The sequence below is a fragment of the Haliotis rubra genome, unplaced genomic scaffold (assembly GCF_003918875.1).
Source record: "Haliotis rubra isolate DU_JTF1 unplaced genomic scaffold, ASM391887v1 Scf995, whole genome shotgun sequence".
Taxonomy (NCBI): domain Eukaryota; kingdom Metazoa; phylum Mollusca; class Gastropoda; order Lepetellida; family Haliotidae; genus Haliotis; species Haliotis rubra.
Window position 1 is genome coordinate 109,684 of NW_025767740.1, and position 25,564 is coordinate 135,247.

Genomic DNA, 25,564 nt, shown 5'->3' on the forward strand with positions numbered 1-25,564 from the left:
ATCGTGAAAACGTGTACAGAAATGGTGCTTAAATGTTGAATTTCATGATCCTGGACACTGATGGATACATTCTTTGATATTGTATGCTTTATCTCGGGCTCTAGAATAGACGATAAATCAGTGATGTTGGTAATGATTTCAAACTGATATGTGGCGTCTCAATAATGTGTGTCACTGTAAGTTTGAACAGAACTGTGAAACTTAACTCTTGTCGTGCCATCTTGTACGTTGTCTTCACATGTGTGTATGATTGTCCTAGATGTGTGTAACATTTGGAATGGGACATAGTCTTCTCATTTACTGAAGTAACTTCAAAACAATTGTTCTGAATATCTTGTCATATTTTTACATGAATCTAGATAAGTGTTCTGCACGTTGTTTATATTAGATATAAGTATTTTGCACACTTTGTCATGTTTATGGAGTAAAATAATATGCATGAAGTCAGTTGTTGTACTCATGTTTAGCATCATGGTATTTATATAATAGCTGAATCAGCAGTATTTATGGTTTGTACTTTTGTTTCACAGAAAATATATTTATACACACTTGTCAATGTATATACAAAGGTTGCTAAAAGAAGTTTGATAATCTCAAGTTGAATGGAGTGATTGTATAAAATATCCATGCTAATCTCACCTGAGAGTTATATGAATAGGTGAGCAACAGTGCTGCACTATTTAACATTTGTATCTTGAAACATTGTGCTGATAAGTATTGTCATTACTCACATGTTGTTTGTGTTGTAAATTTGTAAATAAAACTTTAAAACCTGAGTATGTTAGTAATCTTTCCATGAGATGAACAAAGGACACTGCATCATCTGACATCAGTTTGGTAGCCCGAGAGGTTCGAATCCAATATTCAATATGGCTACCATTAGTTGATGATGCAAACATCGTTACACCACCAGCACTGAAGATCCAGGTTAGAATTGGTCTTCAGCATCCCGTGCTTGTAGGAAGAGGCAACTAACGGAATCGGGTTATCAGACTTGCTGACTTGGTTGACACGCCACCGTATCCCTATTGCGTAGATCGATGCTCATGCTGTTCATCATAGGATTGTCTGGTCCAGACTCGATTATTTACAGACAGCCGACATATAGCTGCAATATTGCTGGGTGCAGCGTTAAACATTCACTCACTGACTACGAAGAATAACAGTGTCGGAGTATGTGGCTCTAGCCCGATGACAGCGATGTGTACAATTTAACCACGGATCAAATATGGAAGGTAGCCTACTAGTTAAAGGTTTGCTCGTCACGCCGACGACCCGGGTTCGATTCCCCACATGAGTACAATGCGTGAAGCGCATTTCTGGTGTTCCATGCCGTGATATTGCTGGAATATTGCTAAAAGCGGAGTAAAACCCATCTCACTCACTAATTCACTCACTCTCAACAGATTAACTGACCATCTTCTAAGTGCATCTAGTATCTTCGGTGTCTTTGTGATCAGCCATGGTCTGGCCTGGTAGCAAATGTAAGAATTTCACTATCTATTCAGTGTACTCAAACTGAAGAGAGAACAATATGGCTATATGAATATCAGTCGTGGTTTCTGTGTTCCATGGCGAATCTTAAAAACGACCCATTCCGAACAGAACTGAAGACTGGCTGATGGCACCCATGTAGGTAAGATGTGTTAGTCTATTAATGGCTAAGACTGTGTTAGTGTACATCAGGGTGATCCTTCAGTGTTTGGGTAAATATCGGTTTTACTACGCAACTCATTCATTCAAATAACTGGTCACTTTTACTCAAACTGGTCACCAGACAACGGACGTAAAGCTATTTACAAAGACATTGATGTTGTTCTGTCTATTTATTCACATTTCTAAATATTTAAAATGCAAGTGATAAAATGTTTGTCAACATAGCATTTGCAGCGATGGAAAGGCGCGCAACAAGGACTGAAGAGTTACCTCCCTTCCACCCCCGCACACTCTCAGAACTTGACATTTTAGTAAAAAAACGTAGAAGTTCGTAATCAACACATCATCTCCATCCCATTACAACAAACGATGAAAGTTTGCATTTTCGCAATAAATCTCTTACTTCACATTAATAAATTTGACGAAGGCTCATACCTAAAGGGTATTTGACTTCGCCCATTCTTTAGCAAATGTTACTGACTATGCAATCATTAATCAAAAGCTCAATGCATCACTGCATTTCTCTTGGACTGTATTCCAGTATATTTATCCTACGTGTGTTGCCATTCCACACAGTAAAGATTTATTTCTGTTTAATTTCAAACAGAAGTTGAACAGCTCGCTGTTGGTTGGTTTGGTTTACTGAACGAAGCGGACGTAATATGTATATTTGTCATAGGGGTATTTCATCTCCAGTGAAAGGAATATTTGGGTCAGAATGAAAAGTAATACCTTGCAAAATCTCTGACAAAAGCTTTATATACTTAACATCATTAGAAACTTGAAATCCATATTATTGGTCATTATTAAGAATGGGTTATTCGCTGTAGTTTCTTTTTGTATGAAACACAACAGTCACGAGCGACTGCACGTGAATTGAAATGCAAGCGCACAGACATTTCAAAGTAGGAAAACCCATTCAAACTGTAAGTTTAATCTATGTAAGGCGTGCATGCCGCGTCTCACAAGTCATCAATGCGAGCCTAGCATGGGTAGGTTTGATGCAGGACAATCTGTTGCAACAGGTGCATGAGCCAAGAGCTGTGGTCAGTGAGTTCAGGTTTACGCCGCACCCCTCAATATTCCAGCTATGTGGGGGCGGTCTGTAAATAATCGAGTCTGGACCAGACAATCCAGTGATCAACAGCATGAGCATCGATCTACGCAACAGGAATACAATGACATGTGTCAACCAAGTCAGCGAGCCTGACCACCTGATCACGCTAGTCGCCTCTAAGCATGGGTTACTGAAGATCAATTCTAACCCAGATCTTCACGTGTATGTGGTCTTCAGACAATACACAGTATGACAATAACAAGTAACGCTTCAATCCATCATCATCTGTTTTGTTACTTGGATCATAGCAGTATCACGCACATGTATTCTCATGATAATAAACACACTTATTCCATTGTGGAATTCAATTTAAATTATTTAATTAATTTAATCAAATCTTTTTACCCTGGTTGAGTTTCTGCTGGAAACATAACCCTCGTTTGTCTATTTTCGTTATCATTTCTTCCCGAGTACCCAAACCATTCGCCTCATTCCAATCCTGGACGTCATATCGATAAGCTTCGGAGTCCACGATAAAACATGATTCACTTGTTCTGTTTTGTAAGTGACTATCACTTCAAGCAAAACAACCTGGCAGTTGAATTGATATTTACATGGATGGTGTTCAATCTGTTTACCAAATATTATTAACCATGGAAATATTTTCCTCATTCTCATTCTTGCACAAACGAACGAATGAGCCAATGCCGCCAACAGAGAGCCACGTGCTTGGTTGGTTTGTTGTTTAAAGTTTGAGACACTAATATGTTTGTTTGTTGTTTAACGCCGCACCCAGCAATATACCAGCTATATGGTGGCGGTCTGTAATTAATCGAGTCTGAACCAGACAATCCAGTGATTAACAAACATCATGAAATCGAACTACGTAATTGGGATACGATGACATGTGTCAACCAAGTCAGCGGGTCTGACCAGCCGATCCCGTTAGCCGCCTCTTAGCATGGGTGACTGAAGATCGGTTCTAACCCGGATCTTCACGTTAGGTAATGTTACATAGCATTTAGCAGCCATATAGGAACAAGCAAATTACTGTCTGTTAACAGGTTGTATTTGTTTGTTGTTTAACGCTCACTCAGTAATATTACAACTATATGGCGACGGTCTGTAAATACTAGAGTCTGGACCAGACAATCAAGTGATAAACATCATGGGCATCGATCTACGCAATTGGGATAGAATGACGTGTCAACCAAGTCTGACCACCCGATCCCGTTAGTCGCCTCTAACGGCAAGCATGGGTTGCTGAAGATCCCGGATCTTCAAGGGTGCAAGTAGTATAACCGATATAAAACTAGTCCAATGACTTGGACACGACCATGGGTCATCCCACCCGCTTACCATTGACAATAACGCATGGATTATATATTACATGAACAAAAGAGAAAAATAAAACACACTGCCCTTCCTTAGTCTAACGCTTAGTCTCTGAAAATATATCGTTTTGATAGAAACTAGCAGCTACATGTATGTTGAAAAGAAACCCAAGTGAGAGGGGAGATTCAGAACTTGAGGAAAACCGAGACTTATACTCCATGTGGGGCGTTTGCATTACAGACAGTGATTCACGGATTGTGAGACAGGCTAGTCCCAACCCCGCCCTTACAAAAACTTCAAAAAATAATAAACAGTTACAGTCACCAACATAAAGACAAGCATGCAGATTCACCACCAGCCTGCATGTGATAATCTTACTACCATTAATCGCCTCCCGGGGCGGTGGGGTAGCTTAGTGGTTAAAGCGTTCACTCGTCACGCTGAAAAACCGGTTCGATTCCCCAGATGGGTACAACCTGTGAAGCCCATTTTTAGTGATATTTGCTGGAATATTGTGAAAAGCGGAGTAAACTAAACTCGCTCACTAATCGCTTCCATTTTCTAGCAAATCGTGTGTCTGCTCGGAAGGTCCTATCCGGGGTAGAAGAGGTCTTCAGCAACCCATGCTTGCCACAAAAGGCGACTATGTTTGTCGTAAGAGGCGACTAACGGGATCGGATGGTCAGGCTCGCTGACTTGGTTGACACATGTCATCGGTTCCCAATTGCGCAGATCAATGCTCATGCTGTTGATCACTGGATTGTCTGGTCCAGACTCGATTATTTACAGACCGCCGCCATATAGCTGGAATATTGCTGAGTGCGGCGTAAACTCACTCATTCACTCGGGAGGTCCTTGGTTCGGTCCCATGGACACGCAAAACCAAACACACGTCAAAAAATGTATTTATTATTTACAAAACTGATCGACTCTAGGTAAGAATAGTGTATCTGAGTGGGGTTTCATGTTAAACTTCAGAATTGTAACCTTTAAGGTCGTCATAAAACAGTGCTTCTGGACTTAACTGCACGCCTGTCGTTCACTTAAACCTACTTTGATCTAAGTGCACATCCCAGTGTAGGTTAAGGGCTCTACATACGCCACTACGTACATGTGCACTTGATCGCGACGTTAACTGCTGTAAAACGTTAATGGTCGTACAGGTCGTACCCAAATTCACCTGACGAGTGAGTGGGTTGAGTTTGACGCCGCTTTTAGTAATATTCCAGCAACACCAAGGCGAGGGATGCCACAAAAGGGCCCCACACATTATACCCATGTGGGGAATCGAACCTGGGTGTTCGGCTGTCGCGCGAACGCCTTAACCACTAAACTACCCCACCGCCCCCATGACGCCAAACACGTTTGAGGACGGGAGCGGTGGAGTAGCCTAGTTGTTAAAGCGTTCGCTCCTCACGCTCAGCCCCGGGTTCGATTCCCCACATAGGTACAATGTGTGAAGCCCATTTCCGGTGTCCCCCGCCGTGATATTGCTTGAATATTGCTAAAAGCGGCGTAAAACCCAACTCAATTACTTTGTATCTAAACACATCATCCTTACATACTATGTTTATACGAAGACAAACTGTTTTTTTCTTTTTTTTTTATTCATTCAAAATCAGTAGCTACAAATATACAAAATGCATGATGCAACAAAACTTGTACGCAATAAAATAGAAATTCATATGGGTTGGCATTACACATACTGGAATCTTCATTAGTATTAAGCTGGGAATGTGTGCAATAGGGATGACCATTTTCTGTCAAATTGTAATATGTTTTTATTTTTATTGGCAAAAACCTTTTCTGTCTTGAAACTATCACTCAATATTTTTACAAATGTATCCAGTGATAACTTATGTTTTTTAATACTTGATACATGGATGTATTTTTTTACTGGCAAGAAGTATATGGTTCATAAGGCCGTTATTATTTCCGCCAATTAAGACTGACGTGTATATTTTGTCAGGATAAAATTTTCTGATGATTTACCTTCAATATATTCTTTCAGTTTGAACGAGAACGTTTTCACACATTCACAGTCCCAATAAACATGTATCAAATTTTCTGACATTGAATTACAAAATGAGCAAAATTTCATCATCTACTAATTTCATCCTCAATAATTCTTTTTTAGTATAGACAATATTGTGGATAAATTAAATATTGGAAGTCAATAAATTTTGTGTCTTTTGTACATCTTCTATAGTTTATGAAGATATGTTGCAATATCAAAGATATTTTGCCACATGGTAGGTTTTCAGCACTTATAAGTTTATCATAGAAATATCTGGATCTAGGTTTACTTTCAGCACCACGAATACAAACTTGGAATGTCCGCTGTCTCTTTGTGTATATAAACACATCGCCCTTACATACTGTGAGTACACGGATACGAGCTGTCTGTTTGCACACGGCCCAGAGGTGAAGAGGTTCACATCAACCCCCTACATTTTGCAAGACGCATGCATACATTTGAAACTTCCATAAAGGTCTAATGACATCCGATGTATTCTGACTGTGAACGTATTACAACGCTATCATGAAATCATTTGCATAGGCTTCCCAACAAGTAACACAACTTGCAAACGCGCTCAAATATTGTGCTGCTGCAACAAAATAGATTTTAAAACAACCTGCACATTGAATACTGTCATTGTGTGGTATTGTACCGTGACTAATAACAATACTGCAGTACCCGTACGTCACCTTGCCCTTTTATTTCCTGGAAACGCCACGATTTCTTTTCCTGGAATTTGAACTTGTAATAGGTAGTATTGGTCCAGGGTTATGTTAGTCGTTGCTATGAGTAGCAGCTATGTAGGCCATGTACCCGACAGAGTTGCTGTGTCTTTGTTTCATATGGTAAACAGGTAAGATATATGTGGCATGTTTTCATTATTATTTTGATATTTTGTTGATAGGTTTTTAAATTATTATGAAATTTGAACACGATATTACAGACAGACAGACAGTTAATTCAGTATTTTAGGCCAAACGACCCATAGTACTGTTACATATTTTCAAAGTTTACATACTTATCCCGTTTTAAATCTATATATAAACACTTTTTTCGGAAAACGAGCAACAGAGGTAATAACATCTTCATTCTTAGAATTTAAAAAAAATTATCATAAAATGTTGATCCTTATACCCTGTACATGAGTTTGGAAGATATTTATTTCTCAGGTCTCGATAATGCTTAACACATGATATTCATCTTCGACATGGTTTCTATTACATTTTACACATAAAATTACATTTGGATTCAAATTGTTATATTTACGCTCAGAGTTTCGGTGAAATCATGCAAGGAGATTCTGAATTTACAGAAAGCTCTTCTCAAAGATTTGTCATGTAATACAGTAAAATATTACACGGATATTACATTCTGGCATGGACGGAAATGGTCTGTACTAACGAATGAAGGTGTTGAAAATTCAGATGATACCTGTAGAATCACCTACAGCGTCTGTAGTAAATGGATGGATGTATATAACAATAATGATATTGCTAAATGATAAGCATCTGCTGCCGAGGATGTGCATGTAAAGTTCTTGGAAATCAGATGAACTGTTTCATTGCTTGGTCTCCCAAAAATATAACTGGAAGTTTGAAGTGGATAATAATAATATTTGGAGTTTAAGATACATAGCCCCAGGACAACCTATATTCATTGTTGAATTCATGTATTGGTAGACACCAGTGTGTGAAATAATTCAAGCCTGCTGGATATTGCTCCATGTATTAATGTTCAGTCTATGGTGTGTCAGGAATACTGTCTTCAGTTTCTTCATAATTTCCACAAATATTTGGACTTTAGACCTATGTAACCCGAATGTTACTCCCTGAGTAATTTCAAACGTCTTAATGTATCTGTCCAAGGTGAATAAAGACACCCATATGTAACCTTGAAGACACCTGTATGTCACCTTGCCACGATTTCCCTGGACGACGAGCGAACGCTTTAACCACAAGGCTACCTCACCGCCCCCATAAATTTTAGAAATTCAACACCCATTTAGGTTGTCCGATATCATTATTAATTGAGTTAATTAAAGTTGGATACCTTCTGTTGTTTAAACGTAACTTGCAAACAACCGTGTTCCAAGAGTTTGGTTGACGGACTTTAATGATATCCGATGAATTCTGAGTGTGAACGTATTACAACACTATCATAAAATCATTTGAATAGGCTTCCAAAGTTACACCACTTGCAAACGCGATGTAATATTCAAATGGGATCACAAATCACATTTCCACAGCTACACCCGTTGAGTAAACGAAACATCCTTTGAGGTTTTGTGGATCATTGTGTTGCTGCACCAAAATAGATTTTAAAACGACGTGCATCTTGAATACTGTCATTGTGTGGTATTGTACCGTGACTGAGAACAATACCCGTATGTTACCTTGACCTTATGTTTCGTGGAAATGCCATGATTTCTTTTCCTTGAATTTGAAACTTGTCATGTGACAGATGGTGTTTATCCATTTATTAAGGTCGTTGCTGTGAGTCGTGGCTGCCCAGTTCATGTAGACGATATACCCGACGGGGTTGCGAAAAGCATAGGACACTGTGTCGTTGTTTCATGTGGTTAGCAGGTAAGATATTTAGTTGCGGAACGTTTTAATTTGATATGTTGTTAATAGGTTTTTATAATTATTATGAAATTGTCGTTTGAACATGGATATTACATTCTGGCATGGACAGAAATGGTCTGTACTAACGAATGAAGGTGTTAAAAATTCAGATGATACCTGTAGAATCACCTACAGCGTCTGTAGTAAATGGATGTACGTATATAACAATAATGATATTACTAAATGATAAGCATCTGCTGCCGAGGATGTGCATGTAAAGTTCTTGGAAATAAGATGAACTGTTTTGCATGTCGTCAGCCGGGTCTAGTTCATTGCCTGGTCTCCCCAAAATATATCTGGAAGTTTGAAGTGGATAATGATATTATTTGGAGTTTAAGATACATAGCCCCAGGACAACCTATATTCATTGTTGAATTCATGTATTGGTAGACACCAGTAAGTAATATAATTCAAACCGGCTGGATATTGCTCCATGTATTGATGTTCAGTCTATGATGTACTATGAATACTTTCTTCAGTTTTCCATTCACATAATTTCCACAAATATTTGGCCTTCATAACTGTAGCATTTAATTGTTTGTGACTGAGATTGCACCCATCCATACACTGTGGCTGTGAAAGGGACAAGCATTTTAAGTATACAGCAATGTCTATTCGCATATACCAATCATCTATAAATACATACTCAAGAACAAACTTTGTACAGAATAAAGGCCCCTATGATCTTATCCTAATTGCGTAGATCGATGCTCATGTTGTTGATCACTGGATTGTCTGGTCCAAAGTCGTATATTTACAGACAGACATACAGCTTGAATATTGTTAAGTGCGGCGTCACTCACTCACTCACTCACTCACTCACTCACTATGAAGAAAAACAGTCTGGGAGTGTGTGGCTCTCGCACTATGACAGGGATGTCTACATTTTACCCCGGTATAACCAGGGAAGGTAGCCTGCTGGTTAAAGGTTCGCTCGTCCAGCCGAAGACGCGGGTTCGATTCCCCACATGGGTACAATGTGAGAAGCCAATTTCTGGTGTCCTCCGCCGTGGTATTGCTGGAATATACAAATTAAACTAAACTCACTCACTAATCTCCCTTCTCTAGCTGATCGTGTGTTTGCCGAGAGAACGAAAGGTCTTTGTCCCATCCCAAAGAGACGCCACATCAAAAACGCGTCAAAAAATGTAGTTATTATTAACAAAAACAGGTTGGCTCTGAGTTAGCATACTGAATCTAAGGGGGGTTTCATGTTAAACTTCAGAATTGTAACCTTTAAGATTTCGTCATAACCAGTGCGTCTGGACTGAACTGCACGGCCGTCGTTCACTTAAACATTGATCAAGGTGCAGCACCCACTGTACATTAAGGGCTCTGCACACGTCACTACATACGTGCACTTGATCGCGACGTTAACTGCAGTAAAACGTTACGTTTGCGTAAACCCAGGTGAGTGAGTGAGTTTAGTTTTACGTCGCTTTTAGCAATATTCCAGCAATGTCACGGCGGGGGACATTAGAAAAGGACACCACACATTGTATCCATGTGAAGAATCGAACCCGGGCCTTCGACTGACGAGTGAACGCTTTAACCACTAGGCTACCCCACCGCCCCCATGACAGCAAACGCGTTTGAGAACGTTTGATTCCCCACATGGGAACAATGTGTGAAGCCTATTTCTGGTGTCCCCCGCGGTGATGTTGCTGGAATATTGCTAAAAGTGGCGCAAAACCATACTCACTCACTCACTGACTGTGTATCTCAACACATCGTCCTTTCATACTGTGAGTACACGTATACGAGCTGTCTGTTTGTAGAAGACCCAGAGGTGCAGAGGATCACACAGCTACACCGGTTGAGTAAAGAAAACCTTCTTTCATCTATTGTGGTGCATTGTGTTGGTGCACCAAAATAGATATTCACAACCTTCATATTGAATACTGTCATTATGTGGCAATGAACCGTTACTGAGAACATCACCCGTATGTCATCTTGCCCTTTTATTTCCTGGAAATGACATGATATCTTTTCCAGGAATTTGAATTTGAAATAGGTAGTACTGATCCAGGGTTGTGTTAGTCGTTGCTATGAGTCGTGGCTGGGCAGTAGCAGGTATGTAGACGATGTACCCGAGAGGGTTGCGAAAAGCATAGGACACTGTCTCTTTGTTTCATGTGGTAAACAGGTAAGATATTTAGCTGAGGAACGTTTTCATTATTATCTTAATATGTTGTTGATAGGTTTTTATAATTATTATGAAATTGTCCTTTGAACACGGATATTGCATTCTGGCATGGAAAGAAATTGTCTGTGCTAACAAATGAAGGTTGTTGAAAATTCAGATGATACCGGTAGAATCGCCTACAGTGTTTGTATGTATATGGTAAGAATAAACAAAGTCAGGTAATAAGCATCTGATGCCGAGGATATGCATGCAAAGCTCTTTGAAAACAAATGAACTGTCTTGCATGTCGTCTGCCGGGTCTAGTTCATTGCTTGGTATCGCCAAAATATTACTGAAAGTTTTAAGTGGGTATGATAAATATTTGGAGTTTAAGATACATAGACCGAGGACATAGGCCTTTGTTCCTTGTTGAATAATTCAAGCCACCTGGATATTGCTCCATGTATTGATGTTCTGTATAAGATGTGCCAGGAATACTTTCTTCAGTTTTCCATTCACAGAATTTCCAAAAGTATTTAGACTTTTGACCTATGTAACAAGAATGTTACTCCCTGAGTAATTTCAAACTTCTTAATGTATCTGTCCAAGGTGAATGAGGACACCTGTATGTCACTTTGCCCTTTTGTTTCCTGGAAATGCCAGGATTTCTTTCCTGGAATTTAAAACTTGTCATGTGATCGGCGGTATTGTTTTGGTCATGGCTGTGACTCGTGACTGTAAGGAGCACAGATATACACAATGCACAAGGATTTATGTACAACCTAGAAGTGATTGTTTTCTTATTGCATACAAACTTTCAAGTGTCTAGGAATGTTACTCCCTGAGAAATTTCAAACTTATTAATGTATCTGTCCAAATTGAATGAGGACACTTGTATGTCACTTTGCCCTTTTGTTTCGTGGAAATGCCAGGATTTCTTTCCTGGAATTTAAAACTTGTCATGTGATCGGCGGTATTGTTTTGGTCATGGCTGTGACTCGTGACTGTAAGGAGCACAGATATACACAATGCACAAGGATTTATGTACAACCTAGAAGTGATTGTTTTCTTATTGCATACAAACTTTCAAGTGTCTAGGAATGTTACTCCCTGAGAAATTTCAAACTTATTAATGTATCTGTCCAAACTGAATGAGGACACCTGTATGTCACTTTGCCCTTTTGTTTCGTGGAAATGCCAGGATTTCTTCCTGGAATTTGAAACTTGTCATATAATCGGTGGTATTGGTTTGGTCATGGCTGTGACTCGTGACAGTACAGTAGCACAGATATACACAATGCACAAGGAGTTTATTGTATACATATTTTCAATTGTCCAGGAATGTTACTCCCTCAGTAATTTCAAATGTATCTGTCCATGGTGAATGAGAACACCTGTCAGCATCTGGTGTGGAAGATGTGCATGCAAAGTTCCTGGAAATCAAATGAACTCTCTTTGATGTCCAGTTCATTGTTTGGTCTCCCCAAAATATGACTGAACGTGTTCAGTGAATAAGACTGACTGACTGAGTTTGGTTTTGCACCGCTTTTAGCAATATTCCAGCAACATCACGGCGGGGGACACCAGAAATGGGCTTCACACATTGTGCCCATGTGGGGATTCGAACCCGGGTCTTCGGCGTGACGAGCCAAAGCTTTTACCATTAGGCTACCCCACCGCCCCTCAGTGAATAAGAATAATATTTGGAGTTTAAGATACATAGATCCAGGACAATCTTTGTTCCTTGTTAAATTCATGTCTTGGTTGACATTAGTGAGTGAAACAATTAAAGCAGACTGGATATTGCTACATTTATTGATGTTCAGTCTATGATGTGACACGATTACCTTCTTCAGTTTTCCATTCACATAATTTCCACAAATATTTGGAGTTGTAAGCCCAATTTGACCCACCCCGAGTAATTTCCAAATTCCTAATGTATCTGTGAATTAGGCAGGATATAGAAATGTCCTAGACAGATATAAATTTACAGAGTGAAGCTTAAAAAAGTTTAGCCTTTCAGTATTCCAGCCATATAGTCTGTAAGTAACCAGACAATCCAGTGACTGACATCATGTGCTTCAAGCTACACAGTTGGGATATGACGACATGCATCAACCAAGTCAGAGAGCCTGACAACCAAATCCTGTTATTTGCCTCTTAAGTCAAGCATGGATTACTGAAGACCGGATCTTCACTAGTCATGTTTGCAAGGACAAGCTAAAGACCAATTCTAACTATTTAGGATCTTCACGGGTCATCAAGTCACATCTTATGACAAGCATAGACTACTATGGACTCATTCTAACGTGCAATATCTATGGTAAAGATGGAAACCTGTTTGTTTTTGTCCTTTTATGCAGATTTTATCAAGAGATAGTTTGATGGTAATTTTTCTGACTTCACTAATGAAAGTTAAAGTTGTTGGTTATTGATATTGTTCAAACGCTTTAATTTCAGAAACAAGGCGCGGGGGTCTTGGTAGCACCGTGGTGAGCTATCGACAACTAGGAGGGTAATCATGAGTCGAGGTAGGTCGAGGTTACACGAACCAAATGTATCCCCATAGTCATCTGTAGTAATATTATATTTGTTTTCAAAATAACTATGAACTCAGCAGCTATTGCATGTATACGTGGGCATCGTCTGGCCTTTAAGCAGCAATGATAAACAAAATGACCAGCTTAACCAGTTCCTTTTCCGAGTACAGGAACTTAAACACTCCAACCTAAGTTCCACACCAAATGTCACAAAATACCACAAAGTATAAGATATGTTACAAAATATGTATAGTCACATATGTTCTATGTCACATATGTCACTATGTTCAAATATACCTGTAGTTACATTCTGCATACGTTCTGTTAAAGAATACCAATCTTCCTTCGCATGTGGAGGAGGCACAACAGCACCTGTAATTCTGTACCCCTCGAGACATAATGGTAATTGAACATCAATGTGTCATTCATTGTCATCAATTATTCATATTTTAGATTCTGAGTCTGATGATGATGGGTATATGTGCATGGAGTTGCCCACCCTCATCAAGCAGCTCAAGGCTGTGCTGGACCAATACCCTGATGATGGACAGATACTCAAGGTAAATCTATGCTGGACCAATACCCTGATGATGGACAGATACTCAAGGTAATCTGTGCTGGACCAGTACCCTGATGATGGACAGATACTCAAGGTAAATCTATGCCTGACAAGTACCCTGATGATGGACAGACACTCAAGGTGAGTCTGTGTTGAACCAGATTTTGGACAGATACTCAAGGTGAGTCTGTGCTGGACCAATACCCTGATGATGGAAAGATACTCAAGGTAATCTGTGCTGGACCAGTACCCTGATGATAGACAGATACCCAAGGTAAATCTATGCCTGACAAGTACCCTGATGATGGACAGACACTCAAGGTAAATCTATGCCTGACAAGTACCCTAATGATGGACAGATACTCAAGGTGAGTCTGTGTTGAACCAGATTTAGGACAGATACTCAAGGTGAGTCTGTGCTGGATCAATACCCTGATGATGGACACATACTCAAGGTAAATCTGTGCTGGGCCAATACCCTGATGATGGACAGATACTCAAGGTAAATCTGTGCTGGACCAGTACCCTAATGATGGACAGATACTCAAGGTAAATCTATGCCTGACCAGTACCCTGATGATGGACAGATACTCAAGGTAAATCTATGCTGGACCAGTACCCTAATGATGGACAGATACTCAAGGTAAATCTATGCCTGACCAGTACCCTGATGATGGACAGATACTCAAGGTGAGTCTGTGTTGAACCAGATTTTGGACAGATACTCAAGGTGAGTCTGTGCTGGATCAATACCCTGATGATGGACAGATACTCAAGGTAAATCTTTGCTGGGCCAATACCCTGATGATGGACAGATACTCAAGGTAAATCTATGCCTGACCAATACCCTGATGATGGACAGGTGCTCAAGGTAAATATGTGCTGGACCAATGCCCTGATGACTGACAGACACTCAAAGTGAGTTTACAGGTTCTTGTGACTTATTATGGTCAAATTGTGTCACAATTTCGAAGCAAATTTCCCCCTCATTGTATAACTGTCCCTATGACAACAATATGGATTTTGACATTTTCATTTTTACCAGGAGTTGATCCAGAATGCTGAAGATGCTGAGGCCAGTGAAATACGAATACTCTATGATGACAGACATATAGACCCCGATCCAAGACTACTAAAGAAGAAACATTACCTAGCCGCACTACAGGTGAATTTACCTAACTACGTGCCCTGACAGTGTAAGACTAAATGTGTAGGGCAGCTCTCATCGTATCTTTGTGTATACACCTATTGACCATCGAAAACCTAACTGGGTGAAAATTAAAGTTCAAGGATACAAGAATAGTGTTTTCTATTTTCAAAGCAAACCTTCCCATTAAAGTATACACACATTTCAAATGAAAAACTTTAGAATATGACAGAACCCAATTAATGCCCTAAAAAAAATATTCAGTTTGGATGAACCCTGCCATTAGGCAAACTGACATGAATGCCTTGTTGACAAGTAATGTAGTGAGCATTGTTTCAGGCCCCAGGCCTGTGTGTGTACAATGATGCATTGTTCACCAAGAAGGATTGGAAGGGAATCAAGATGCTACATGACAGTGTCAAGGAGGAGGAAGTCCTAAAAGTTGGACGGTTTGGACTTGGATTCAAATCTGTATTCCATGTCACTGGTAAGACATTGGGGATTGTTTTCTAGATAAACTAAGTTACATCACATATGATTAGCTGTATCAGAAAGATGAATTATACACACCATGTTTGGATTCAGATTTTGGAAGTTTCTTTCCATAAAATGTATGTCACTTGTAGCACTGGACAAGTATGAACATGAACATTATGTACTCATTAAACTTAATCCTTTTCACAAACTGAAATGTTTTATTTCCAGACTTCCCAAGTGTCATAAGCGGGGACACTGTGTTGTTCATCAACCCACAAGAGAAGCATGGTGACCGGGTCTGCTACATGAAGAAACTGCGTGAACTTCCCAGTGGGATCAAGAACATGATCCTCAACATCTTCAGTGGCACCTTTGGCTTTACATCAGACACATCAGACACAGGTCATTATCCTGGAACCATTTTCTGGTTCCCCCTCAGAACCAACATCTCGAAGCTGTCTGACAACCTTTACACTGAGAAGAAAGTCATGGATCTGTTCCAGGCTTTTAAGGCTGAGGCATCCATAACTCTCTTATTTCTGAAGTCAATAGAGAAGATACAGTTGTACAGGAGACTGGGGGAAAAGACAGAAATCCAGTTCTCATTGCAGCTGTCTCAAGACTGTCTCCAGCATGTTAGAGCTGAGAAGAAAGACTTCATGAGGAAAGTGAAACAGGTACAAGGAGAAATACCGCCATCATCTCTACAGAGCGAGTTGATCGTAACTGTGGAAACACAGGATGTTGCAGAAACTAAATTGTCTAAATTGTCATCACAGAACTGGATTGTCATCAACTTCTACAAAGGAGGAAGTATGACTGAAAGGTTTAGAGAACTTTGCCATGACACAAGTCTTTCCTACTCCCCCTTTGTAGGTCTGGCTGTTCCTTTGGGTCAACAGTGTGAAGGTCACGTGTTCTGCTTCCTCCCACTTCCTCTGCAGAGTCCCAGTCCCACAGGTCTGCATGTTCATGTCAATGGCTTCTTTGCGTTGAATCAGAACCGGAGACACGTCAAGTGGCCAACAGCAGATCAGCTTCAAAATCAGGCTCACACAGACAAGGCTATGGAGTGGAATAAGTGTCTTGTGAGTGAAGTTCTGCCAGAGGTTTATCGTAGCTTGATAGATAGCCTTCTTAGATGCTGCTATTCATATGATAACTCAATTTCAGAACAAGTCTACAGAACAATTCCAGATGTTGATGATATTGATGTGCATTGGAAGCCTCTTGTTTCAACAATTCTGGCACAGCTTCACAATATCCCGTTCCTGTTCACACCGTCTGACCAGAAGAAAGGGGTCAAGATGAAGGATGCTTTTCTTGTGGATGTGACCAATGATGCTTTTTCATTAATCACTGAAATATTTACTTTGTATCACAGGTACATTGTCCAAGTACCTCCAAAACTAATGCGAACTTTAGAAAAACATTTCAGCTCACACATACACAAAGCAACACCTAAAGAAGTGTGTGACACACTTAAAGTTGACAACCGCTTTACAACATTACCAAGACAGAAGAAACTCATGCTGCTGAAATATCTCCTGGAATCGGATGCGTACAAGCACCTGGACAGTTTGTGTCTTCTGCCAGTGGCTGACGGTAACTTTGTGGATTTTGGAGCACATGCAGCTGTGTTCATTTGCTACCCACAAGAGCATGCCAAACTCTTCCCAGGACTTGAAAGTCAGTTGGTCTCGCTGGACCTTCCTGAGGAATTACAACAAGCTCTGCGGAAACGGGCATCTGGTGGTACGTTGCTTTTATCACATTGATACAACCAGTTACTGGGGTATATGATAGCAAAGCTTCTAAGCAACACAATGAATGAATTGTTAATCCCAACAACTACCTTTTTTCAAAAGATAAGGTGAAGATTAAATGACAATATTTTTTCAGACAATACTAAATATCTAACTAGTACACAAGCAAACAACAGTGACCAAGACATTAATGGAAATTCATGAGGTCAGCGGTCCAAGCCCAAATGACTAGGATACATGTTTCTCGTGGCAGATTGAAGGTCACTCATGCTGTTCTTTCATTTTTGCATGTAACATGCTGTCTCGTTTCCTATGGAACGTCTGGTTTTGGTTCTGTTTGTTTGTTATTGCCACACTCGGCAATATAACTCTTGGGGCCTACAAATATGCCCTACCACATGTGTCAATGAGCAAACATCATCACTGAACTTTGAATTATTTGAGTTGGTCTTTATTTTCTCGATGGAACAAACTTTGACTTTGATTTGACCTTTGTACTTTTCGATGCTCCTTATGCAATTCCTTAAAACATTTCCAGGAACCACTAAAGAAGCTGAAAATACCAAATGCATTAATATTGTATCAAACATACATGCTTGGTATTTGCCTTGTTGGTAGCAGGACTCGACATGTCTATTCGGCTCTTCTCAAGCGTTTCTAGTTTGACACTTGTACTTTTGCATGTCCAAAATGCAATCCCTTGCATTGTTGACCTGTGAAGATCCGGGTTAGAATTGATCTTCAGTAACCCATGCTTGCCGTAAGAGGCGACTGACGGGATTAGGAGGTCAGGCTCGCTGACTTGGTTGACCCATGTCGTCAAAGATCTTTTGCAAGCATGTTTGTTCTTAGCAGATTCAAGTCAATTCAATACAAGCAAACTGTGTTTTATTGCTATAGATTGACTGCCATAAATATGAAGTGTCTGGATCAAGAGCTCCGTATAATGCTGTCACAACATTAAAGTGTTCATCTACAAACTTCAATATACATATACATTTCTGACAAGGTAGATAGTTTGAAAAAGCTGAAAAATCTTATAGTTCATTTACAAAACAAGATTTCTAAGAACCCTTTTGATGTAAAGTGATTGTTTGAAGGAACCAACAAAACAATTGTGAAATTCGAATACAAACTTAATTATGTTTCTGAATATTGCAGAAATGCTGTACATTAATATTATTAAACATATAGTAATTCCTAGCCTCTAATGTCAGTAAATATATTCACAACATTTGTAAACCATCTGCTCTTTGAACAAGCCACTCCCACATGGCAAGCAGGTGACTTCTAAACTAAAGCTGTCCATTGCCCAGCAGTTATCCCCCTTTGTTTCACACTAAGATATAGCGTTACCAGAACACATACATACAAAACAAATAGTGTTGATAGTACAGATAACATCAACATTGTTCAATTGTCCTTGTTCTTTATTTGTGATAACATTGATTTCATTTGACTGATAATGCTAAATGTTTTCTTTTCAGGATGGCAAGGTCTTTCTGTGATGTCACCTGATGCCTTCCCGAATCTGCTCCAAGAATGTCTGTTGAGGCATTTCCCAGAAGGTAATGCTGAACTGCCTTCTCCATCCCTTGATGTCAACTGGCTCAGGCAAGTGTGGATCTATATCACAGCCCATGGAATTGATGTTGAAAAATATTTCAGTGGTTTTCCCATCATGCCAGACATTGATGGCTGTGGCAGAGGAAAACTACTCCGCATTGATGAGGTCTTCATAGCTCAGTCCGTCAGGCACTCTGAGTCACTCCCACAGAATGTTGGTGCAGCACTGCAGAAACTAGGCATTATACATTTGATGTATGTCCCTGATTTTGTCCTCAACAATCCTCATGTTCTTGGGACAATTATTCAGTATTCGACACCAGTGGGTGTTGTAAGAGCATTAGAGACAGTATATACCAGAAAACGTAATACAGTTGTACAACTGTTCAATGCTGAATCCTCCAAAGAGGAAAGGTCTGCTTTGGTGACATATCTGAGCTCCTGCCAGTTGAACGATGGAACTAAAGCTGTGCTGAGGAAGTTAGAGCTATTTACTGCAACAGACAACAGTGATTGCTCAGTGGAAACCTTGCATACTCTAGCCCCTGATGAACAAATACCAGTATCCTACCCTGAGAGGTACATCCAGTGTTCATCTGCTGCAGTCAGACCCCTGGCACTGAAGCTCGGGGCAACTGCAACCCCGTTTCTTCATGTTTGTCAACAAATCCTTCAGCTGATGCGGCACAGGAGTATGCAATATACAGAAAGTCAAAAGGTAGAGTTTATGGAGTTTCTGATGGAGAAACACATGCCTGTTGTGAATGAAACGAGGCAAATTGCTTCGGCAGTACAGTTCCTTTCATCCAGTGGAGGGTCTTCTAGTCTGAGGGCTTGTGATCTGTTCAGCCAAGACGATCCATTCCTGAGAGCCTTGTTCCTTGAAGAGGACAAATTCCCAGCAAAGAGGCATACACGAAACGACAGACTCAGGAGAGGATTACAAGTAATTGGTCTTAAAACTGTGAAAGAGATCTCAGAAAGTGATGTTGGAACATCAGCAATGAAAATTGAGGAGCTTGTTAGCAGAGGAATGGATTCTGAAGCAGAGCTGAAAGTAACAGCATTCATCACGTTCCTCGAGAGGAGCATAGACAGAATGGACCCAATGAAACTATCTGATCTTCAGAATCAGAAATGCATTCCTTGTTTGCAGAAACAAATATCCAGATATCCCAAGTCTCTCTCATGGAATGGAGAATCAGGGCCCTCTATCTCATCATCAGAAGAGGTGTTTAGTTCACGACACTCATCTATCATTGGGTCTGTTAGTCCAGTTGCAAAAGAAATGGCAGAAGCTGTTGAAAGAATTTTGGGACTTTATAGAGATCCACCAGTATGTTCAGTGATGGATCATCTTCATAATCTGGGGGCATCTTATGACAGTAGAGAATGTAATCCTTGTATAGAGTTACTAAAGGACATTTACAGCTTCTTGAATTCTCCAAATGTATCAATTGCAGAAGAGAAACACCAGATGGAGTCAGCAAGATCTGTGTGGGTTGGAATAGAAGAAGGTTTCCAGTATCCACGGTCAGTGTATTTAGAAAGATCTAAAGCTGACCTGGACCTGAAGCCTTACAGATACCAACTACCATCTCTGTTGCATGACTGGTGTTCATTACTGAGTGACTGTGGCTGCCGTCAAAGACAAACCCCAAACATGTTGACCTCTGTCCTGGAAGAAATAAAAGAAAAGCATGACGGATTCAGGTCTTCCAACTTAAAGAAACCAACAGATGTGCGACATGACTTAAATCTGGTTCTTCAGATACTGAATGAACTGCAAAAACACCCTCAAAGACATGATGTGTTGGTGCCAGTGCACCAGGCTTCTGAGGATTACCTTCTCTTGTTGCCAGCAGACCAGTGCACCTACTGCAATGCCGATTGGCTGCAGGATCAGATGTCTGATGGTTCTGAGGTAGATGAAGAAGAGGAAATATTTTATGTTCATTCTAACATATCAGAGTGGACTGCACAATTGATGGGAGTCTATTCCCTGACTGAACGTGTAATGGATGACACTGAAGACTTTGATTTGGAGTATCATCAGTCAGAGCCATTAACAAGACGACTGAAAAACATTCTCCATGAGTACACAGACGGTTTTTCTGTCCCGAAAGAGCTGATACAAAATGCAGATGATGCCCGCGCTACAGAAGTTTGTTTCATGTATGATGAGAGACAGAATCTGAATGCAAGAACATTCCTCATGAATGAGAACATGGCTGGTTTGCAAGGTCCAGCCCTCTGGGCCTACAATAATGCAAGTTTTACACAGAGTGACTTTAACAATTTAAAGAAACTGAGCGGAGCCACTAAAGAAGAAGACACAACAAAAGTGGGAAAGTTTGGTTTGGGATTCAATTCTGTTTACAACCTAACTGATGTTCCAAGCTTCATCAGTGAAAATACTTTGGTGATGTTTGACCCTCACAAATCATACTTAGGGAAATCTGGGCTGAAAGCAAACCTCAAAAGTGTGAAAAATCAGAGGATGATGAGAAATATGAATGGACAATTAAAGCCGTTCGAGGGAATATTTAGTTGTCAAGTCATCAAGGATGGAAAACGTGACACTATATGTCATGGAACACTTTTCAGATTCCCTTTGAGGACACCAGAACAGGCTGCTACAAGTGAAATTAAAGATTTGTCCTACTCAAGGCATGAGATGGAGATATTTTTCAGAAAATTTGCAGAAGGATGTGGAAATCTTACCCTTTTCACGCAGTATGTTTCATCAGTAAAGTTCTTCTATTTACCACGCAATGGAGACCCAAATACGCCAGAACTTCTCATTCATGTGACAAAAGCAATAACAGACCAACGAATCCTGTCACCTCCAAATTCTCTTCTTAATGAACTTACTGTGTTATCATATGCAGCTCAGGAGTGGAACACCCACTCAGGAGAGTGCCTCAAAATAACTGAAAAAAGTGATGTCCAGCTTGAAATTTGTGACACAGACATGACAAGAACACAAAAGTTAAATCCTAGTGTGACCACCCAATCGTGGGTCATTACCTGGGTAACTGGTCAAAAAGAATCGGAGCAGTTTGCACAGTCTGGAAAGCTCAAAGGACTGCTTCCATTAGCAGCTGTTGCAATTCCACTGACTATGGAAGATGGAAGACAAGGCATCTGTGAAATGGCCAAATGTCCAGCAGGATTCTATAGAGAAGGACATTTCTTTTGCTTTTTACCTCTGCCAGTGCACATTCCGTTTCCAGTACATATCAATGCACCATTTGCTTTGACAACAGACAGAAAACAATTGTGTACACAAACTGAAGATGACAAGATGAACTATGAGGCTGAGTGGAATACAGCTCTGTATAAAGATGCCACATGTAGAGCCTACATAGCTGGGCTTGAACAACTGGAGATCACAGATCCTTCAAGCGTTGGTCAGTATTATGGCTTATGGCCTACAACACCACATGATAAACCTGACTGTATGGTACAAAGTTTCTATGAGCTTATAACAGATGAGACACATTGCGTGTTTCCCCATGATGACAATGGTGCACTCGAATGGCTGTCATTTCAAGGAATGTATATTCTTGAACCAAAACTTCGTTGGAATGATGATATTGGAATGATGGCCTTCAAAGCAACATCTCACTTTCTAAAGTCCACAAATAGAAAAATCGTAGACCTTCCACAACTACTCTTCAAACAGTTTTGTCTGTCTGGACTGAGGTCGTGTGTTACTTCCAGGCTTCTCACAACATCAGAGTTTTTCAAGACAATCTTCTTCCCAAACATAAATGACAGTTACTGGTCACCAACAGAGAGAGATAGTTTGGTATTGTTTGCTCTGAAATATCAGAATGAAAGTGTTGAAGACCTCATAAGAACATCCAGATGTATTCCAACAGAGCCTTCAGGTACTCTGAAAATGCCATGTGAACTAATTCATCCACATAAGCCATGTGCAAGGATGTTTTCTGAAGAAGATGAATGCTTCCCAAGAGGATTTAGGTCTTGGGGAATCAACTTTTGTCACCAGCAGGTGGTAGGCATTCTATGTGAGCATGGAATGATTCAAGATGAACTCCCATGGGAACTCCTTGTTGAGCGAGCCTTGTCAGTGGAGAATCTAGATAAACAGGATGCTAAAACAGCTCATGAGAGAAGTGGACAGATCTTAAAGTATCTTGGCAGTGGGATCCATCATGGGAAGAAACGTTATGTCTCTTGTTCTGAAGCAATACAGTCTGAATTACAAGACATATCCTTTTTACCTGTTCAAAAACGTCCCTCAAACTGGCCTTTAAAGTGGAAAGCAGATGACACAGAAGGAAAAGCATTTGCATGTCCAAGTGAACTTTATTTGAAGAGTGTTTCAAGCTTAGTGGCTTCGTCACAGTTAATTTTGGATGACTATTTTGACCCTTATGTCAGAGTGGACATGGATGTTTTGTCTTGGCTTGGTGTGAAAGGAAAGGAAGATGTTCACCTGGCTGTAGCCTCAGAACAATTGCTCCTTGTTTCCAAATCTATAAACGCACTGACTGAAAATTCTTCTTCCTATGAGCTTAAGAAATTGTGCAAACACATATATACATTTCTGAACTGTAAGTGTGGACAAGAGGATGCCCAGATCGGGATGATACAGCAATTTTTACAAGATGAAGAAACCGTGCTGGTAGGAAAACAAATGGTTGAACCAAAGCATGCTGCTTTTCATCTGCCAACTGATTTATCGCCTTATCTGTATCAAGTTGATGTAACAATAGTTGACAATAAGATGCTTTTGCAGAGCATTGGGGTTAAAGACAAATTTGAAGTGTCTGACCTGCTACATGTTATGCAGGCAATTTCCAGAGTTACAGGTTCAAAAGAACTTTCAGAAGATCAGTTAACATGGTTCGGAAGGGCTACTCTGTATCTTTCAGAGAATGACAAATCATGCTTTGATCAAGAAAGGTTGGATGTTTCACTTCCAAATTGTGACAGAATTCTATCGAAAGCAACCTCACTTTGCTTTGATGATTATGAATTTGTTGATAAAAACGAATCCATGAAGTTTGTTCATGCATGTGTACACCATGAGGCAGCCAAGCTGTTAGGTGTGAAGGGAAAGCGTGCTGTTCATCTGAAAGGACACATCTCTCACTTTTCATCCCCATTTGGTCAAAGCGAAAAACTAACAACTCGACTGAAACGAATTCTGAGTGTATACCCACGTGACTCTTCAATCATGAAAGAGCTGCTGCAAAATGCTGATGACGCAGGAGCAACAGAACTGATGTTTATAAAGGATTACAGACCATTGCCAAAAGAAAAAATCTTCTCTGAAGAATGGGCTTCACTGCAAGGTCCAGCACTCTGTGTGTACAATGATAGTTATTTTACAGAAGATGACCTTGAAGGTATTCAGAACCTAGGTGTTGGGAGTAAGAGTGAAGATCCTGTAAAGACTGGGCAGTATGGTGTTGGGTTCAATGCTGTTTATCATCTGACTGATGTTCCGTCTTTCATCACTGTTGGACCTGGGATGGAAAAATCCATATGTGCCCTCGACCCTCATATGCAGTATGTAGAAGCCGGGGAAACTGGAGTGAAAATATCAAAGCTGGACAGGTTAAGAGACACATATGCTGATAGCTTCTCTGGATATCTGGAAGATATAGTCAAAACTGACCCAAAAGGAACGCTGTTCAGATTCCCTTTGAGGACATGTGAAATGGCAAAAACGTCAGAGATCGTCAAAAAAAAAGTCACTACAAATGATGTCAACAAGCTTTTGCAAAAATTCAAGAATGACATGTTTGACTCTCTCCTATTCCTTCATAGTGTTAAGAAAATATCTATTGCCAGTGTCAACACAAATGGTACTCTCCAAAAAGAATACAGTGTTACAGCAAGAATGAGTGAAGAAGATATGTCTACACATAAGGGATTCCTTTCTCACTTGAGGAAGCAGACAGCAAAGATAAGAAACCCTTCTGCTGGAATTGGCCTCGATGCTGTTTCTTCTTTGGAAGCTGAATTGTCTCTCAGCCTTGAGGATTCAAAAAGGAGACATCAAGATTGGGTTGTGTTTCACCTTTCTGGATTTTCTAAAGAAAAACCTATTCCAGAACCTGTAAATGAAGCCTGGGAGAAAGGGAACATTTGTCTCTTACCACAAGGTGGTGTTGCAGTACAAATAGCTACTGGAGGGAAGGGTGTGGAACCTATCAAGGGAAAAGCGTTTTGTACCCTGCCCCTGCCTATCACTACAGGCCTGCCTGTACATGTCAATGGTCACTTTGCCTTGGATCACGAAGCAAGAAGAAACCTTTGGCATGGTGATGAAGACTACCGGTCAATCTGGAATCGCCATATTGTTGATGCAATCATAATTCCAGCCTATATTACGGCTATGCAGTCACTGAAGGAGAAAACTGGAGTGTCCGAGGAAAAGTCACTAACATGTCAATATCAAAGTCTTGATCATTATTATAGTTTCTTTCCAAATAAGACTTTAAAAACCTCTGGATTTTGGAATGATGTTGTTACTTCTTTCTACAATGATGTTTTTCTTAACAAAAGTAAACTCTTTGGAATTGTGAAACCTGCAAATGGAATGTTTTCAGATTTCAGCAAGAACAAAAATGAAAGCAACAAGAAGAATCTTAAAAAGGAAGACATGACCTGTAAGGTTTTGTGGGTTCCAGCTGCAAGTGGTAAAGGCT

General features: G+C 40.2%; 1 protein-coding gene and 1 long non-coding RNA gene across 2 annotated transcripts; both read left to right on the forward strand.

Moving 5' to 3' along the window:
• Positions 1–18: 18 nt before the first annotated feature.
• LOC124265780 lies at positions 19–776 on the forward strand. Its single transcript, XR_006895542.1, has 2 exons — positions 19–322; positions 584–776. It is a non-coding gene; the product is annotated as an uncharacterized LOC124265780 (long non-coding RNA).
• Positions 777–6,840: 6,064 nt separating this feature from the next.
• On the forward strand, positions 6,841–25,559 carry LOC124265784 (sacsin-like). Its single transcript, XM_046700598.1, has 9 exons — positions 6,841–6,921; positions 8,552–8,653; positions 13,278–13,348; positions 13,811–13,917; positions 14,962–15,081; positions 15,403–15,550; positions 15,769–17,295; positions 18,794–25,292; positions 25,547–25,559. The coding sequence occupies exons 3-9, from the start codon at positions 13,339–13,341 to the stop codon at positions 25,557–25,559; spliced, it is 8,424 nt and encodes a 2,807-aa protein (XP_046556554.1). The 5' UTR covers positions 6,841–6,921; positions 8,552–8,653; positions 13,278–13,338.
• Positions 25,560–25,564: the final 5 nt, after the last annotated feature.